This window comes from Miniopterus schreibersii (genome assembly GCF_964146895.1).
Source record: "Miniopterus schreibersii genome assembly, chromosome: 6".
In the NCBI taxonomy this organism is placed as follows: domain Eukaryota; kingdom Metazoa; phylum Chordata; class Mammalia; order Chiroptera; family Miniopteridae; genus Miniopterus; species Miniopterus schreibersii.
Genome location: NC_138107.1, coordinates 74,507,034 through 74,527,820, shown reverse-complemented (window position 1 = coordinate 74,527,820; position 20,787 = coordinate 74,507,034). Strand labels below are relative to the sequence as shown.

The window sequence follows — 20,787 nt, the reverse complement described above, 5'->3', positions numbered from 1 at the left end:
AGAAATTAATTAAAAGGGTAGCCCTTCCTGAGCAAAGAGGTGATTGGGATTAAAAGAGTGAGCCATGCAGAAGTCTTGGAGAAGAACATTCCATAAAGAAGCAGTCAGCAGTCAGTGCAATAAATGTTTCTTACGGAGATATGCTATGCACCAGATTATGCAACATGAAAAAGTTATTAAGATATCTGTACTTGCCTCAAGGAATTTACAGCTCTCACGTGGGGAGAACTAACCAGAATAAAGAGTTTTATGTATAGGCATACCTCGTTTTATTGTGCTTTGTTTTAGTGTGCTTTGCAGATATTGCTTTTTTTTTTTTTACAAATTAAAGATTTGTGGCAACCCTGCCTCAAGCAAGTCTGTCTGCACCATTTTTTCAACAACAGTTGCTCACTTTGTAAAGTCTCTGTGTCACATCTTGGCAGTTCTTGCAATATTTGAAACTTCATTATTATTATTATTATTATTATATTTGTTATTGTGATCTGTTATCAGTGACCTTTGATGTTACTAGGGCAAGACCCTCCACCAATAGAAAGATTATGACTCACTGAAGGCTCAGATGATGGTTAGTATTTTTAGCAATAAAATCTTTTTTATTAAGGTATGTGCATTGTTTTTTAAATAATGCTATTGCACACTTAATAGACTACAGTGTAGAGTCAACACAACCTTTATTTGCACTAGGAAACCAAAAAATTGTGTGACTCACTTTATTGCGACATTCACTCTATTTTTGTGGTCTGGAACAGAACCCTCAATATCTCCAAAGTATGACTGTATTTTACGTGCAACAATAATTAGTTGTGAAAGAGAAATTCTTCTGACTTGAGCAGTCAGGAAATGAGGGGAGGTTTGGAAGAGGGTAAGGTCTTTAAGAAGGATAGTTACAGGGCTGTTGTAACAGGCAAAACATAATAAGGACCAAGAGTGGCTGTGTGAAGGGTGAGGAAGTGGGGGAGTTAAGAGATGACGTTAAGAGACATGGCTTTTTAGCACTTGGGAGACAAATTTCAAGTCTTAGCTCTGCCACTTGCTGTTTTCTTTGGATGTATCATGGGCCCTTCTAGACATTCATTTTCTTATCTAGAAAGTGGGGAGTGAAATAAGATTTCACTCTGAGATCTTTTTGAACAGGCTGTTTATTCAGTCATTTACTTAATAAATACGCCATACATCCCCGCTGTAAGACCTGAGAACCCATCAAGTGAAAAAATCAAGGTCCCTGCCATTGTTGGGAAATGATGGTAAACAAACAAGTATAACATAACACCAAGTGGTGATGAGTGTTACGAAGTAAAATAGATCAATTGTAAGGAGTTATAGAGTGACAGGGCTGCTATTTTAGATTGAGTGTTCAAGAAGGACCCTAGGAGGGTGCCATTAGGAGGGCAGACCTCAGGGTGAAGTGTAGGAAACCACATGTGAATATCTTTGGGAATAGTTTCCTAGAAGAGAGACAGTAAGTGCAAAGGCCTAGAGATAGTAATATGCTTATCCTGTGGGAGGGATAGCCAGGGTCCTGAGTGGCAGGCGGTGAACAAGGGCAAGAGAAGTGGTAATGACTTTGGCGAGATAACCAAGGGCCAGATCCCATGGGACCTAATCAGCCACAGAAGGACTTTAGATTTGTTGTTCCTGGGTGAGATGGTGAGGTACTGGAGTAACTGAGATGGAACGTGGCATGATCTGATTTACTATTGATTGCAATTTGTCTGCCCACTGTATGGAGACTGTAGACTGTCGAGACTGTAGACTGTTGAAGACGGAAGCAGAGGCAAGTCAACAGGCTATTGCAATAGTCCTGGCAAGATGTAGTTGGTACGGGCTGAGGCCCAGGTGGCAGTGGTGGAGATTCTACCTTTATTTTGAAAGTAGACCCTACAGAACTTGCTGAATTTATGAGAAAAAGTTATGGGTCAAGGACAATTTCATCTATGTCTTTCCAGCAAAACGCCTCTCAAATCCCATTACAAAAATTATTTCACCCCATGAGAATTCAGATCATTGACCCTACCCTCTTCACGTGCATTCTTCCCCAGCTTATATTACATGACCTGCCTTTATGGTCACTTCTTTGTACACACATTCAACTCTGCTGTCCCCTCTCTCCTTCTGCCATTTCCCTAGAGAAACCCCAGCCCAACTTTTATCCAACTCTCTCCCTGCTCTGCACTAAAGCCTTTCTAGCTGAAAAAGGCTAAAGAATAACACGCAGTTATGCTCACTCTCAGATACTCCTTAGACATTGCTCTAGGGGGGGGAAATCATAAGGCATATTCTTTCACAACCAAACTGTTAAACTGCCTTCATCTGTTTCTATATCTACTCACCTTTTCCTGTCATTGCAATGGGCAATCAATCCTTGCTTGTTTTCTGCCCTGTTCCATCCCAAGTGCCTAGGACCTGGCACACAGTAGACCCTCAGTATTTTTCCAATGTAGTGATTAAGGCCAACCTCTCAAGGACTTCATACCTGCAGTTAACTTCTCTCTCTTTTGCCTAATCAATTTTCTCTCATTATTGCATCCTAACCATGATTTTATAAGCATGCCGTATTTTCTTTCATCTCAAAGAAACCGTCCCTTGACCTTTTCTCCCCCTACAAATTCTACCACATTTTTCAATTCCTCTTTATAAAAGACCTTCTCCAAAGAACTATCTGGACTTGCTGTCAACATTGCTTTTCTTCCCATTCTCCTTCGAACCTCCTTCTAACACACTTTTATCCCCAGCACGCTACTGAAACTACTCTTGTTAAGTTCAGCCATCACCTCTACCTTGCCAAATCTAATAGTTAATTCTCAGGTCTCCTCTTACTCAACCTCTCAGCAGCACTTGGCATAGTTTATTATTCTTTTCTGCTTAAAATACTTTCTTTACCTGGCTTTTAAGAGACCACACACTCCTAGTCTTCCCCTTCCCTCACTGCTTGGGCACTTATTTGCTGGTTCTCTTCCATGTATCAGACATCAGTGTAACATCAGGCCTGTGCTCCTCTAGAGCAGACTTGCTCCTTGGGTGATCTCACTCAGTCCCATGGGTTTAAGTTCCATGTGTTGAAGTTTCCTAAACTTCTATCTCTAACCCAGACTTGTGCATTTATCTGCTTACTGTTCATCTCTACTTAAATGTCTTGCAGGTATCTTGAAGTTATACAAATCCAAATATGTGACCCCCCCCAATATATATATATATATATATATATAATATATATATATATATATATATAATATATATATATATATATATATATATATATATGTGTGTGTGTGTGTGTGTGTGTGTGTGTGTGTGTGTGTGTTTATATATATATGTGGGCTTCCTTTATAGTTTTCCTCACCTCAATAAACCACAACTCCATTCTACCAGATGCTTAAGTCAAAAATTTGGGTACATTCTTGATTCTTTGCTTTTTCTCATACTTTCAGCAATTAGGGTTATTAATTATTGACCCACTTCTAAAACCTCAGTTCAGACATCATGTAATGATTGAGATCAGCGCATGTCCCTGAGAGTGGGTGGCTGAGGCATGTTGGCAGTGAGGTTGAGCAGGACCAGAACAGGTGTTAGGTGGAACACCTCTGTGGCTGTTGAGTTCACCAAGAGTTTTAACAAAAATAGAGGTGAAGGGAGGCTGAGATAGGATCACAGAGAGGCAATGCTAAGTGAAGGAGTTAGCTTTTATTGCATAGCTAATAGGAAGTCACTAATACATTTTTTTAAGTAGAGGATTTTACAATTGGGAATAAATATTGTATATATCACCTTTTGTTAGATAATGTTAAAACTGATTTTCTAATTTGTGTAGTATGTTAGACTTGACTCTGGAACTTCTAGAGAGGGAATATTTTAACAGACTGATTTCTGTTTAAACAAATAGAGAAATTTTATAAAAAAAATCACACCATATAGACCAAAAAAATGGTAATTATGTGATGTGATGTATGTGTTAACTAACCTTATTGTGGTAATCATTCACAATATATATGTATATCAAATCACATTGTATACCTTAAACTTACACGATGTTATGGCAATTATATCTCAATAAAGCTGGGGTGGAAAGTGAAACAGTTAAAAAAAAAAGTGAGCCAAGTTGGAAAAAACACCAACCCGAGATCATTTCACAGAGAGGGTTTTATTAAAGCTTTTATTAATTTTTAAAAATTTTTATTTCTTGATTTTTGAGAGAGAGAGTAAGGGAGAGAGAGAGAAAAAAACATCCATTTGTTGTTTTTCATTTATGCATTCATTGGCTGCTGCTTGTGTGTGCCCTGAGCAGAGGTGGAGCCCACAACCTTGCCATATTGGGATGATGCTCTAACCAACTGAGCTACCTGGCCAGGGCCTAGTAAAGCTTTTAGAGAGTAAATTAATCCAATGCTTAACTCCCAGAGGGGGGGAAAAAAAAAAAGGAAGAAGTGAAGGGTGTGATTTCTTTTTTAATAAATTAGTTTAACACTGATGCCAAAACCTGACAGGACTGCACAAAACAGATCAGCTGGCCAGTGTCACTCATGAATATTGGCACTCAATAAAGCCAAGAGGTCATAAACGAAACATTAGGAAACAGTCTAGCAGCTCATTCCAGGAGGAAGACTCAAGTCCATCTGGCTTTATTCCAGTAGTAAGGTAAGGATGTTCAGTTTTAGGTAGCCCAGTCCCGTTTGATCATATTAATACTTTTGAGGTGAAAAATCAGATCAAAATCATAAATACTGTCAAAGTATTTGATGCAATTTAACAGCCCCCCCCCCCCCCCCCCGGCCCAGAACTTAAAGGAAAATAGTTTTTCAATTATAGTTTATCTTCAGTATTATTTTGTATTAGTTTCAGGTGTGCAGCATAGTGGTTAGACAGTCATATACTTTACAAAATGTTCCCCCTGATATTTTCAGTGCCCAGCTGGCACCATACATAGTTGTTACAATATTATTAACTGTATTCCCTATGCTGTACTTTACATCCTCGTGACTATTTTATAACTACCGATCTGTACTTCTCAGTCCCTTTACCTTTTTCACCCAGTTCCCAACCCCTGCCCCTCAGTCTGTTCTCTGTGTCTGTGAGTCTTTAACAGTCGTTCTTGATACTAACACAATAATATAGGAACAAGTGGATACTCATGACTTCACAAAATTTACCCGTCTTTTCACAAAATCCAACATAATTTTTAATGGGCCCTTCTCACTAGAATAAGGTATAACACACGCATTCACTGTTCCTGTTCCTACATTTATGGGAAGAATTAGCTGTAGAATAAGATGTTCAGAAGTAGCCAAGATGGGGATTATATTATCATTCTTTGTACATGGTAGGTTTGTATATTTGGTGAATCCAGGAAAATAAAAATTTAAAACTACCCTCAATAGTGGAATTCAATGATAAAGGAAGGTATAAAATTAGGATATAGAAATCAATAAGTTTCATATCTATGAAGGCAAGTTAGAAGATGTAATAGAAAAATGTATTTAAACATCTCTATAGTTTAGAAGATAAAACAAAAAATGTATTTAAAATATCTGTGGTTGTATAAATTTAACACAACTATAGAGTAGGCATAAATTTAATAAGAAAAGTATAAGATCTATATGAAAAAAAATTAAATACTGTAGAAGACCACAAGTAAGATTTGAATAAAAAAAATATATTCTCTGAGATGAGAGGACTCAGTATCAAAAAGCTGTCAATTCTGTCCAAGTGAATTTATAAAATTAATACCAATAAAATCTTGAGCAGTTGTTTTGGTTTGGTTTGGTTATTTGGGGGATGGGAGGAGGAGGGAGGGAACTAGAGAGGCTGGATCTCTCGTTCATACCTGGGCAAGCTGTGCGACAGGAGAGCAGGGAGGAAGGAAGAGCGGCCAGGTGCTGACACATAGAGTCAGGGATTACTCCAGTGTGGCCCCTGAATGTACAGATGAGTAGGACCGAGCATTAAAAACAATATATAAAGTTCAGAAATAGACCTAAATCTTCATGGGATTTAGTATATGATCAAGTTGGCATTTGAAATCAGGTGGGAATCCAGTAACTGTAAAGGGCTCCGAGCCAGCAGTTTATGGTCTTCATGTTAAGACCAGGACCCCTAACAACAACTCATGTTCTTAATAGTTGCTCTAACAGTCAGGGTAATTTTAAATACAGAGTCTGTAGAAGTCAGAGGGAAAATTCTACTGGGAAAACCCTTTTCTTTGCATTTCCTAGGTAGGTGGTAGGGATGGAGATGGAGCATGAGGAGACCAGTGGACTGTTTGTAGAAAAGACACATGAGTTGAACGTTTAGGCTACAGATGCTCTGACATCAAACACAGTGTTTAGAAAAAAAAAAAAGTGTTATTTGCATTCAACAAATATTAAGCGTTTGTTACGTGCTTAGGACAGAAGCACTCTCCTAAAATAAGAGTTGCTAATAAGGCAAAGGTTAAGGACGTATAAATTAGAACAGAGAACCTAAGGGACATCTGTTCTGGTTATTTATTCTCGATAAGTATTCTAGAATAATAAGTGCAAAACATTTGCCAAGTAAACCTCATGTTTATGGTACAAAGAAAGGTGTTTTGCTAATGATATCCACATATATCTTTCAAAGTCATGGTGTAGTGTGACAAGAAAAAAATTGAAGTGTTTCCAACTGTATGTTCTGTACATCATCTAAATATTAAACACGCTGCACGAGCAGTGCTGTCTGCAAAGGGACTTAGGGATCCACAAAGTACTGTTTTATTCGTCTGCAAAATCAGAGAGTAAGTCATTGCTTTAGTCTCGTTCTGGTCTCAACATTGCTTTGTTCTTTCGATTTTCTTTGTGTCTCTGGTGCCAGCAAAGAGGCTATTCAGGCATATGAAGGAAGTGCAGTTATAGATGTCCAAGTACATCCTGTGAGTTGAGAGGGCATTTCTCCAGCTGCCGTTGTTGGAGGTTGTATTTGGCGATATGTTCACTGAATCGCAGAAACATGCATAGAGGCCCCATTGTCTCAGCAGAAAGCGTGTCAGTCATGAGCTGCTCAATCTCTTGTGTAAAATTCACCCCCGAACAGGCAAATGAGACTGGGATTATGGCCTTAAATGGTTGGCTTTAATGGTATTGATAGAAACTGAAATTTTTTTCCTATTTCCTGTTGTTCTTTGAACTGGCATCTCGGATTCTGTTTTAGTCTTTGTTGATGAGATACTTAAATCAAAGGAGGACTTTGAAGAAGACAAAAGGACAGCAGCCTTGCTCTGTAGCCTTGAATGTCAGAGGCTTACATAACATGATGCTTGAGAGCACCGGCCTGGGACAGCTTTCCCACCTGTCAGGGCCGCGTGGCCTTGCTAAATTGCTTGCCTATGTGAGCTTCGGTTTCCTCAACTGTAAAGGGTTATAAACCACATGTTCTAGCTTGCTCGGGACAACCCTGGTTTACAGCTGCTGTCCTGTGTAATTATTAATAACACTCCCTTCACACTCAGAGGTGTTCTGGTTTTGATAATAAGTTACATGACTACCTTACCTACCTTAGTTGTGAAGTTGAAGTGAATTAATGTTTGTAAAATCCTTAGCACTGTGCCTGGAGCATAGTATCTGCTCAAATAATGGTGATTAGTATCATTAAACTGCTTGGTTTCTCAAACCAGACTTCAAGGAAAATGACTTAATAGACAGTGTCTTTTTTGTGTGAAAATTTGGCCGCTCTCCCAATCATTCTGTCTTTTTTTTCCGCACGGATATAATTTCCTGCCTGAAGCAATGAATTTGAGAGGTTTCAACAACTACTAAAAAATTCCTGATTTTCATGTCTTCACAGGTTAACTGTACTTAGAACTACCAGCAGCTATACTAGTACTAACTTTGTAGTAATAGTAGAACACTTTACAATATTTTCAGAATCTTTTTCACAAATTGTATCTCCTTTTCCACAAGAAGTCCCATGAAATAGGTATTGTAATATTATTATCATCATCATTTGAATGACCTGGAAACTGAGACTCAGAATTATGAAGTTGCTTTCCAAAGATCACACAGCTGGAACACATCAGAGAGGGTGTGAACACAGGGCTGCTCACTTTGTATTTAATTTCTTATCATTGCTCCATGTTGGTTAAATAAGAGGGTGAGATTACTAAATTACCCAAATTCCTTCTCATTGTGCCTGCAGTTGCATTTTCATTGCATGTTTTACTGGTCTGGTATCATTCATTCATGCTGTTTTTTCAAAAACTGCTTAAGTGCCTCTCGGTCTCAGTATACAGACACAGTCCTCCGGAGAGTACCGGTAGCTGATGGTCTAGAAGACATTTATGATGACTCTAGGTGCAGTCTTCTGTTCGTGGGTCTCTCTCAGTAATTGCAGGACCCAGCGGAAACATAGAGGAGTCAAACCTGCCCTGCGGTTTGTGGCACCTTGTTGCTCTGTGCCATTGCAGGCGAGGGTGAGAAGACTGGGTCTGCCATTTCCAGGCCTTTATGCATTCAGACCACTGTGGGTGCCTCAAGTGACTTGTTCTACTTTTTCTTTTTTTATATAGCATTTCATTTTTTTTCCTTTTATTGATTTTAGAGAGAGAGAAACATTGATTTGATGTTCCACTTATTTATGTATTCATTGGTTGCTTCTTGTATGTGCCCTGACCAGGGATCGAACCTTCCACCTTGGCGTATTGGGACGATACTCCAACGAACTGCGCTACCCGGCCAGGGCTGTTGCACTTTTTCTTGTTTCAAACATCCCATTACACTGGACTAAGGCTCTGGTCACGTCTAAACGTGGGAACAGAGTTCCTGTCTTGCCAATTTCTATATTCCCAGCAAGGAGCCAAGCACCTGGCACTTGAGAAAGCTCAGGGGCCAGAGTCTGGGCTCAGTGCTGTATGTGAAATCTATTACTGGTAGTATTTTAAGCATGGGTTGGGCAGTGACTTCTTAAATATTCATTATGTTGTATTACATACTTTGTATCTATGATTTAGTCTAATCAAAAGATCATTAAAAATAAGAAGTTACTGTATCAGTTTAAAAATCTGTGCTCTAATTACCTATTTTCATTATTTTGAGGAAAAGATCACTTAATATGGGATAGTTTAAATCCATACTATCTTAATTCAGTACGTGGTAAGAAAGTGTAGAGCCCTTGATAAAGGGACCCAGGTACTGAATAAGAGAAGGTGCAGTTAGTTATTTAATAATGTGGGTATGAAAACCACCTCCCGGCCATCATCGTGGAGTTGCTGGATGAGCTGTGAACTGTGCTTTTGTGTGGTCCATGTCCACCACACCTGTTTTTTTTTGTTGTTGTTGTTGGAGCTGGGTTGGGGGAAGAAATAGGAGAGAAAAAATTAAGTCAGGATCTCTCAGGTCTAAGTATATTGAAGGTGGAAGCAGTGTACATAGCTAAGAAAGATTGCTATAGTTTTGACAACTTATATAGTTTTGACATCTTATAAAACTATCTAGAATCCTGAAAACCAAGAGTCAACCCAAAACATTTAATTTTGGGAGAAAAAGTCACCAAGACTGGGTAAGTGTCCTGCAGAAAGGACTAGAATGTATGTTGGTGTCCTCTTCAACCTCTTCAATAGTGCTCTATGTTGTTTCATCTGTTCAACGTCTGTTCTTATGTAACACATGCTAAACGAATGCTAAATTTAGCTGTTTGTAATTATATTTTCCAATTTTTAAAAGCATAGCAGATTTTTTGTAAAAGCCCGGACTAATCTGTGTTTCACAGTTAAGCCCACTTTTTGGTAACTTGGCCATTTGCCAAAGAGACTGTATTTCAGCCTCCACTGTCCATCTGGTGGGAGGTTGTCTGGTTTCCAGACAGGATTTAGTCTCTTAAATGCACGTCTTCCAGCATCTGAATCTATAAAACAACTCCTGGTGTGGCCGGTGATCTCCCTGTCTGAATTAAGTAATTTGACATGAGGAATTGCAGTTTCTTAAGTTTCAGTTGTGATTCTACATTCCTTCCAGGACCAGAGTATGGACTGTTGGTGAACATTATTGACCAATTAACAGCTTTAAAAACTGCATTTAAGTTCTGAGAGCAAAACAACTTTAAACTCAGTGCTTAAAAAAGATAATTCACCCTATACTGAGGGTTTCCATTAACATGAAACATGGCTTTGCTCTTGCAGTTGCTCTTTTCAACACAGGAAGCTGGAGACGCTCAAAACCTGCAACTAGTAAACGACAGAACAAGGATGCTGATCCTTAATGTTTTTACTTCAGATTATAGTGTTCCAGCCACGACACCACACTGCTGGCTTTTGTAGATTTTCCAAAAGGTTTTTCTCTTTTTGGTTTGTTTTCTTTTAACTTTAAATAATTTCTAATTTTTAAATTATAGTTGACATACAATATTATATTAGTTTCAGGTGTAAGTTTTGTTCTTATTTAGAGATGTAGATGGACATATTTTTTGGATCAGAAAACTTAGTTTATTGTAAATATTGCCAAGCCGTAATTTTACACTGTTTAACAGAGGGACTTTGGAGTCGGGTCTGGGTTCTAATTCCACTTGTGAATTTTCCCAAAGTAAAGTTACTTTAGCCCATTTCTTTATTTGTAAAGCAAGGCTAATGCTGTGAGGTACCAGTTCTTTTAAAGCCTGTAGCCAGGAAAAGGCATGTAGAAATCATTTACTAGATAGTGATGCCTTTTTTAGCTAAAATTCTGATATAGTTCTCTGCACAATTCTGATTTGAAGCCTCCTGGAATTTACAATCTCGTGGGAGAGACAAGATAAAGAACTAAAATATGTGTTTATTAGTGATATGTACTAAAGAGAAAATAGAGAGCCGAGAAGCGAGATATAAAATCTTAGGAAGGAGTTAAAACTTTAAGTAAGGTGAACAGCTCAGACCTCAACAGGAAGGGGACTCTTGACTAAACTAAGCACCTGAAGAATAAGAAGGTCCTATTTGTGTGGCCGTCTAAGGGAAGAGCATTTCGGGCACTGAGAGCAGCAGGTGCAGAGGCCCCGAGGCAGTAGTGTGTGTGATATGTACAAGGAACTTCACGGAGGACGGTGAGACCGGGGTGGAATAAACTAGGGGTAGAATCGTTGGAGATGAGGCTGTCGTTGGCCGTGGGCCAGTTCGTAGATCATGTAGAGTTTTGTAGGTCATAGTAAGAATGTTGGAGGGTTTGAGAAGAGGAGCGACATGATCTGACTTACATTTTGAAAGGACCGCTCTGGCAGCAAGGTGGAAAAATACACTGTTGGAGGGGGGAGTAAGGATGGGTGTTCAATAAGGGCAGGAGCGCGGACACCAGTTCAGAGGCTAACGTAGTAACGTAGAGCGTTTCAGTGCCTGTCTTAGTGGAGTGATTGTGGTGTGTTCTGCCACTGGGATGCAGGAGGTTTTCCCTGTGTTCCCCCTCTATTTATAAATACCAGGAGGGATGGGAGTCAGGTCATTTTGGAAGTCATACCATCCTGGTTTTGTAATTTTCTTTAGTAGATTGTGGCACTGTGACAAGTCACTTTGCATATAACTTTATCTGCGCTCTGCTTGTCTGGGAAATTTTCTTGCAAAGGAAGGGAACACTTTATAAAATAGGTGATCTTTGTCAGTTGTCACACTGGAGCTGTCCCTGGTGATCGTCCATGGCAACGAGGCTAACTGAAGTACTGTTTCATTGTGATAGTTATCGATTCTGACAACTAAAAGAAAAGTAGGTTACTAGGGCTGATGAGCACCGTTGAGATGCATGCAAACCACAGAACAGAGCTCCTCCATGTCTCTCGGCAGACGTCACATGGAAACGGGAACCCTCTCTTCAGGATGTCACCGTGCTATTTATTTTCCGACCAGCTGAAGCTTTACTTCTCTTTCTTTTAAACCTTTTTGGTTAGGATTTGCTTCTTAAGGCCTTTGAAATTTGTGTTATATTTCAAGGTTGCCTGAAAAATTATTCCTGTGTAAATATATCAGAAAATTGGAGTGACCTTTTAATTTATGAGATTAAGATTCAACCTCAGACATGTGACCTTTACACAAATTGTCAAATAAAATTAGTTTTAATTGATGTGTGTGTGGGGGTGCAATGTAAGAGTAGAGAGTATATATTATAAATCAAACTTAACAAGAGTGTCACAACTGCAAAAGGGGCAGAAGTAATTGATTTATGTCAGCCTGGCTTAGCTGCTGCGGCTGACTCAAAACTTCCTTTGTCTTTCAAGGATCTTGTAGGAGTTGTGACCAGTATCAGATCAAACATGAATGGATATGGTGTAATTTAGTATCATGATTAAGAAGATGTCAATAACATATACTCAAACTGAGTATGATTGTCATTTAATTACAGACATTTTATAGTTTCCTTAGGTGAAAAAGAAGCTAGATTATCATTTTACATGTTTTATGTATTAAGTATAAAGTCAAAAATACTGAGACATCTAGTTATACAATTTTTTATATTTTTACTTCTGCAATGCCTTTATTACTGATAGTCTCCTTGCAATAAAAGAAAAAAAGTGGATACTAGTCAATTAGTGATTTTGTTTTTGTACGGTCCCACTTATATGACCACCTCCTTTATGTCCATGATATTTTCCCACAGCTGTCATCTCAGGAGGTCCTAAGAGTACCCCTAGTGGGATACGGAAGGTAGGCAGGATACTCCCATTTTACAGCAAGGGGCCTCCGCATTCAGGAACAGCCGCAAGGTCACTTGACTATAAGTTATAAAGTGAGTAGACTCAGGTCCTTGGATTGTTGGCCTAGGACCCTATCCCTGACACCAAACCATTTTTGTCTGCTCTGTGTGGCCTCTTTCAGATTTGTGGAGTGCGGTACTTGTAGAATAAATACAGATATTTTGTAGGAAGATTAATTCAGTAACAGTAAGTAGCAATGACAGTGTTCTTCTCAGTGTTTGAGATTTCTAACTGATGGGTTTCTGTAGATTTCTTACCATGTCCTCTTAGAAATTTGCATTAAATCCAGAAAGGCATACACACATGTTTTTTAAAAATTGGTAAGTCCTCATAAGTGTAATGTTGAGTGAAAGAAGGCACAAAAGAGACCTGCGTTATGATTCCCTTTACAGACAGGTCCAATACAGGCCAACGAAGCTGTGAGGTTAGAAGTCAGGACAGCAGTTGCCCTTGTTTGGGGGGCGTGGAGGACTGTTGAATCGTCCTGGGTCCTAGTTTTACAGGTATTCCCTTCGGAAAGTTCTTTGACTTTTATTCTTAAGTAAAACTCTTTTAAATGCCTTGTTTTCATAGATGATAGTCTAAGTGCTTTTGACTTGAAGAACTGTTCCTATACATTTATTTGATTATAAACTGCCATTTCCCCACAAAAGTCAATTAATTACCCTTTTTTGTTGTTCCTGAGCACAGTGCATTTCTTTTGAGTTCTTGGAGCTCCCAGTAGCCGTGGAGCCATCATAAGATGCTTGCCAAAACAACTTTCTTGCTTACACTTTTTAAAATGTTATGGGAGGAAAGGTATTAAAGAAGGTGCCCAGTTAGGATGTTAATCTGTATCAAAACAGACACTGCTAGGAATGTTTTCATGGAATTCCGATAAGGCTAGAGCAGAGCTCTAGTCAGCTTCTTATAATTGAACAATTTCACACTGGTGTTTTTCCATATAAATGGCTTCAGAAGAGCACAAACAGTTGAATAATAGCTCTATCATTTTCGAAATGTTCCTAGAGGTCAGAGCCTAAAGGAAATGAGATTGAGGCTAGAAATTATTTTGAACCAAACTAAATTTTAATAAAAATGGAAACCGTTGGTCGCAGCCGTGATTTGTCTCTGGGCTTCTTATGTTAAACTAAATCCATAAACTTTCTGACCACAGCAAACAGGAAGAACTTAAGATTCTGTGGGTCAGCAAAACCTTTTGCAGTCATGGTCTAGAGACTCAGGCCTCAGCAAATCATAAATATTACGGGGTCATGCTCAGGATGCTGAGCAGTTTCCTTGCAAACCATTTCTTCTGTTCCTAAACGTGACCAGTTTGTTTTTTTCGCTTGCTTCAAATCAGTTTAAATTTTTTTAAAAGAAATGTATTTTCAAGTGTTTCTGTCGGCTCTTTACACACTGTGGCTTCTTCTTCCCTGCAGTGTTCTCTCTCTTCGTTGGAAGAGGAAAGACTTATTTCCATCAGGAGACCTAAAACGCCAACCTCAGGTGACTTCCCTGATCTTAACACTCAAACGAACTGGGCCAAGTCACTTCCCTTGCCAACACCAGAAGAGAAGATGCGCCAGCAGGCGCAGACTGTCCAGGCCGATGTGGTTCCCATCAACATAACCGGTATGCTTTGCTAGCACACAGGGTTCAGAGCCCACTGGGGAGCGTGACTGTGGCTTTTTGTCGTCGTCGTTGTTGTTGTGTGCACTTAGCATTTCATTTATACATCAGAGGTCATAGCTGTGGTCTGGCTTCCTGGTCTTTGTTTAATGAAGGGGATACTAAAACATACATACATGTGTACATGTAAAATAGCTGTTGCTTTTAAATTAGAAGACTGTGTCACCAGAGGTTGATGTCAGAGGACTCAGCGGTCCAGCCATTTATTGAAAGTGTGTCTTTTTAAATTGATTTACTTTTTAAAAATATTTTGATTATATGGGGATATCTTCTAAATGTGATCTTGGATAAGAAAAAATTATGTTTATCTTCTAAAGGTGTATTTTAAGTAATATTTATAAAAGTCAAGAAATAACAAGTTTGTGATATTTCTTAATGATAGATTTTACCTTCTTGTTTTCTCAAGTTAAAAAGGGAAAAATTACTTGAAATAAAAATATCAAGTGAATTAGCAATAATAACTATAAAATATATTTTTAAGAAAACTCAATTGGATGGTAAAGTTTTATTTTGATCTTTATAATTTGAATTTTACAATCTTCAAATAGAAATTCATTTCTTCTGAATATAAAATTTTAGAATATGAATATTAGTTACCAAATGTGAAATTCAAGTTCTTTTAGAGCATTATACCCAAGCTTTAATCACCTGTGATAACTAAAGGTGACAACTAACAAGGTACATGAAGCTCAAAGACGCTATTTCACTAACTTAGATGAGCTGTTAAAAAATATAAAAATTTTCCTGTTTTATTACGTTAGTAGTCTGCAGACAGGGTAGGTCAGTGGTTTGGGGCATGTACACTGCAAAATACACGTGTTACGAGCTAATAGCTTCAGCCGTTGGACTGTGTGTTTGCAAGAAATCGATTACTGATCGCCATCATTGATAACCAGGCCATACAAAGCATGGCCTATGGGGCTAGAACCTGAAAGAAATCAGGTGACCAATAAGGATGACTTTTCATTAAAAATTAGGAGGAAACCCCATAGCACACTTGTTGTGCTTCTGAGAAGACTGCTGTTGACATTAGAAGGCTTTTGGCCATTGCATTAGTTAACTTTTAAGGGACTAATAATATTTTAATAGTTATTGGAGAATTTTAAAAACCTTATGTTTAAAAAATTATTTTTAGAACTCTATTTTGAATTCCAGAGAAATTTAATAAGCACATAAATTATTTTAAATTCCATGTGCATTTTTCCATATTTATTGTGCATAAGCCTTAAAGGAGGAATATCATGGCATTTTAGTCCATGTTCTTTGCAGATAACAGCATTGATCTTTCTGAATGTGATTCTGTTCACTTAGATCATATTTTTTTAAAGATTATTTTTATAAGCAGCTATGCTGGAGAGCAAAGTATAATGTTTTTTGCTCAATGAAGTACATAGGTGCATATTTTCTATAAGAAAAATGCATTACATTACTTGATTGATTAAATGCAGCAGAAATGTAATTATATATGATTAAATGCCCCAGGAATAATATTATTAAAAGATTGTGCTATGAAATATGATAGTCCTTAATGGAATTAGGATAAAATGCATTATCATGAGATTAGTAAATTTAAAATAGAGTAACTAGAATTTTAGGAGTAATGAATTATTTACAATGAAATACATTGTCACAGTGGTAGACAGTGTCCTTTCTTTGAGCTTTAATTCTCTCCTGTTTGATGAGTAGGTGGATATGAATTACATAAAGTTTAAAAGGAGGCCTTCAAAATGCACACAGGAAAGGTAAATGATAGTAAAAAAATGAGCAATATGAGTTATATCAAAATGCAAGTTACTTTTACTTGAGTGATTAATGTTTTTAGAAGTGGAGATTTTTCACTTTTAGTAGTTGAATTGACACAGGTTGGACAGCTTCATACTATTTAAATGACATTTTCTAAAGCCCCACGACTTTTGAGATAAAATGTAGCTTCCTGTAGGGAATTGTCATGTGCTCATTTATTTGGGCAAACATTGACCCTCTAGTTTGATTTTCAGTAAGGTTCAGCTGGGGAGAAAGTGCCGACAAATACATTATTTCAAATCCAAAGTGAAGCCCGCCAGGCATAAAGGTAGAACATTAGCAGCACAGTGAGCAGCAAGCCTGAAAATCAATTTAACCTCTTTAGTCATAGTTCTTTGGGGACTCAGCGTGTTCTAAATTTTGAAGAGAAAAAAATGTTGAAAATAAAATGTATATATGACATTATGTTTCATAATCTGCCATGTGGAATAACAACCCTTCCACCTGGAAAATAAGAGTGGGTAGACATACTTAAACAGTTTCTACCAACTGGCTTGGTATTGCTGTTTGAGCCAGTAAAATTGATTTCTAAGTAGTAACCTTGACTGACTAATGCCAGTTTTCAGTGAAAGAGAATGATTGGATTCCTCTCAATTTAACAGATATTTACTGAATAGCTACTTTGTGTTGGGCATTGAGCTGAGTGCTCCAGGGAATGCTAAGGTACATAAATCATGATCCCTACCTTCAGGAAATGTATAGTCCAGCAGGGGACATAGTCCTTTAGGTAACAGTGCAAGGTGGAGAGTTGGCACCTTTAATGGTGGTGTCCGTTCTCATGGTTTATTTCTTAATTTCCTTGGAGCTTGAGTGGTTTATCTTTTGTTCTTGTTTAGGAAGCAAAACTGGAGACTAAATTCAACTATCTATTAATGTTTTATCCATTCTTAATGCCTTGATACAAGGAAATTTTTCCCTCTGCTGCAGGGAACTAATGGACCGTGGAAAGCATGACTTGCCTCTTACAAACATCACATATGCTATGCACAGTGACCCATTTATTACAGGGATGGTACTTTTTGTGTTTCAGGGTCTTCTCTCAATCGTTTCTGTTTTCCTTCATTAGGAACAAAATTGGGAGCATTTTCAAGTTTGGGAGTATTTATTGAAGTTTGTTCCTTAGTAGGTGAAATGTATTTTGATCATTCAAATCTCTTATCCTCTGTTTTGATTGGATAAGGTTCTATTTACAACTTACTCCTATTAAAACAGAAAGAACGTTATTCATAGCATACCCACTTTGAATGTGTGTCAGTATTGCTAAAAAGAGTGAATGTTTTTATACTTATAACATAAGAATGACAAAAATATATAATTTGTGTATTTTTTAAATATATAATGTATTTTTAAAAATCTCTTTTTGTGGAGGTAACCATTTGACAAGGTCAGTGCTATAAAACTTTCTTTAATTAAACTGGCAAGTAATTTAAAATAGACAAATCAAAACCGGCTACTTTATTTTTTAATGTTTCCCTATTGTGTATCAATCACACAAGTTCACACTTTAGAAAGAAAAAAAGTCCTGTGGATCTGACATTTGGGGTTTGGTTGCAGCATTACCTGAAATGTCTGAATTCAGTCAACTGTTGCAAGTGACTATGAACTAAAGAAGCAATTCAGCTTTAACAGCAGCAGTGCCACTGGGTCTCATTGTGAGAAAGTACTTCATCATTATAAGGCTTTGTATTTTTCAGTATGGTTGTATCTCGCACCACAGCGATTTCCACAGTCTGTCCACAGTCTCCTTGATTGGAAGGAAAAGCTCTTCATCTAAGAATTCTTGACTAAGTTATTTGTTTCATCACATAGGACACGACATTGTGATGGTCTCTGGAGTTGACTAAATGATTAAGATACATTTATTGCCATCATCACATACACCCTGATGTAAAGAGTGATATCGGTGACCAGAGGACCTACATGAAACCCTTCCAGAATGACTCATGTTTAAAATAATGCAGAATTGCTCTTCTGGCGTGTTGTTAACAAATTTGCATTTTCCACTCCAGCTCATTTGAAAATGAGATCCAGGTGCTTCCTTTGGAAGGACACACACATAGAAATTGGAAAAGAGCCTTATAATGATAATGTGCTTTCCCTCCCTTTTTTGCCCTTCAGCATTCATTCATCATCATATGACTGGCTAACATCATTATTAATACCTTCTTATCATTTGACAACAAGCTTCTGGAAGAAAGTGCATGGTGTCAGCTTGCTTGACAATAACATTGCTTTGCTTGTTCTACTACTCTGCATTAGGGGAGAATTTCGATCGCCAGGCCAGCCTGCGGCGGTCTCTAATTTACACAGACACTCTGGTAAGACGACCGAAGAAAGTCAAAAGGAGAAAGACTATTACAGGAGTCCCTGACAACATACAGAAGGAGCTAGGTATGGCTCATCAGAACTGTATTCTGTTGCCCCTCGTTGCTGCTCAGCATTCCTATGCTAACCTCATCTGTGGTGCTTGTGAAATCGATACATTCTGATAGCCATTTGGTGCCCCAAAGGGCCAGCTTCTTTTCTGAATGAGGCACTGTGTGCAAATCTTAACAGCCCATGCAGATGATACATTGAATTTCGGTGAGAAGGTAAGAGGAGACGTTTATATCAAAACTAGTAACTGGGATGGTAGAAATTCACAGTGGTGCCATCATCTCTGTGTACCTTGAACAGTGGGGAATTGCCACAATTAAATTTAGTTTTCATTTAGATTTTAAGTTTTCATAAAACTGAAAACTCCTTCCAGGACTTCAAGTTACAAATATGGACTTTATTAATTTTACTGACAATATTAGTGGCATTTGTCATCAAAGAGACAGCAGTGTGAGGTAATCAGTAACTACAGTATGGTAGGAAATAGTCATTTATGTTGGCTAGTGCATTTATGTACTTCCAATGAATGAAACAACTTCATAGCTTTTTGAGTCAGTAATTTTCCACCTGTGATAAAAACAGAAAACCAAAAAAACCCCTTTTTTTTGGCTAGTGGACGGGGTTTGCTTCATTCCTCACTTATCCACTCGTTTCTCTCATCTTTATCTGGACTGCGGACAATCTCTTCACTCCCCTCTTTCTACGTGCACTTCCTCTCTGGGTTTAATGGGCCCGTCGGGAGGGTCTGCGGAGGCGGCGCAGCAGACTGCAGCCGCGGGGACCCCGGGGCCAGGCGGCTCAGACCTGCATCCTGGCTCTGCCACTAACTCTCTGGGTGCCCTCCAGCTGGTTACTTTCTTACTTCACCCCTCTGAGTCTCTTCCTCATTCAGGGGAGGGTGGTTTGGATTTAATGAGTTAATACAGGGGAAGCCCTCGGTGCCTGATACTACGATGACCATAATAGCCGCTGATGTAATTATTGTGGGGAACTTAATACTGCCTTTTTTGAAATTTGCCTTTCTCTTCAGCCAACCTATGGACTTATTTCATTCTAGTTACTTTCACCTGATGTTTTTACTTTTACTTACCATTAAAGGTTATACTGTAGAAATTCAGAATCTTTATTTCTGTACTTGCATATTCGTCTTTTAGTTAAAATGAGTGTATCCCAGCAATAGTGATATACCCATCATAGCACTCTGAGGTAGCGTTTCAGCTTCCAGGTGCTATAGACACTGCTCCTATGTGTTTTTCCCGACACCTCTGCTCCCTCTTCTTTCCTTGGCATTTGCTCTTTTACTGCCACTCGATTCTACAGTATGGATGCTCTGCCTTCCAGACTGCAGCAGCGAGACAAGAATAGCAGTGCTTTGCTTCTGCTCTAGGTAGCTCCAGCGACCCGGAGGACGCACAGGTGCTCACCTCATCCCGTAACATAGGGGTTTATCACAAAGGCGAGATTACATCCACAGGATTGTGAAGTCTGTCTTTGGTTCATGCCCCCATCCCACATGCTGCTTTTTTTAGTGGCCAGTCCTCCTGTATCCTGTTCTTTCAGACTCTTTTTTTTTTCTCCTTTAGATGACAGCTAACTAATTTGAAAAACTAATATGTATGTGTATGTTCAGTAGATGTTTAATGGCTTCATCTCTTACAGCACTCAGGTAACATTTATATTTGAGCTGGTCTTTTAGAAGAAGTGCCTTAACCAAAAGGAGTGACTGTAAAGATAGGCCCTTTGTGAGATAACAAGGTGGATGTTTCAAGAGTAGGCTACATTTTAATCGGCTTTCCAACCAAAATAGGTAGGTTTTGGATGGCTTTGTGCAGAGAGTGTAAGAATAGCTTGGCCTAGATAAAGATACACATACACAGAAGTATTCAATATGAATTATCCATATATGTATGTAATATGAGTTCTAGAACCTCAGAATTATGAACATTTATCACTTATTACTGAGCCAACCAGCATGGAACCAATCACTCAGTTGCCTCTTTGACCTTATTGGAATGATCTGGTCAGCTTGGTAAATCATATCTTTTATAATTTTAATATTTTCTAAATGGGTGTTTGAGCCCCTAGAGATCACATTTATTTCTCTCGTTTTTTTTTTGCTTTTTTTTGTTAATCTTCACATGAGGGTATTTTTTCCATTGCCTTTTTAGAGAGAGGGGGAGAGAGAGAAAGAGAGAGAGAGAGAGAGAGAGAGAGAGAGAAACATCGATGTGAGAGAGACACATCAATTGATTGCCTCGCGCATGCACCGTAGCCAGGGGCTGGGAG

The 20,787-nt window shown here is 38.4% G+C and overlaps 1 protein-coding gene across 7 annotated transcripts in view; it reads left to right on the top strand.

Annotated features, from left to right (window-relative positions):
• Positions 1–20,787, top strand: part of NHSL1 (NHS like 1) — a 193,570-nt gene that overhangs the window by 160,179 nt on the left and 12,604 nt on the right. For 5 of the 7 annotated variants that reach the window (XM_081141373.1, XM_081141374.1, XM_081141379.1 and 2 more), the window contains 2 exons: positions 14,073–14,265; positions 18,385–18,516. In XM_081141373.1, coding sequence (XP_080997499.1) covers positions 14,073–14,265; positions 18,385–18,516 — 325 coding nt within the window. The remainder of the gene's footprint in view (positions 1–14,072; positions 14,266–18,384; positions 18,517–20,787) is intronic. The other 2 variants (XM_081141375.1, XM_081141377.1) reach the window with 1 other exon arrangement.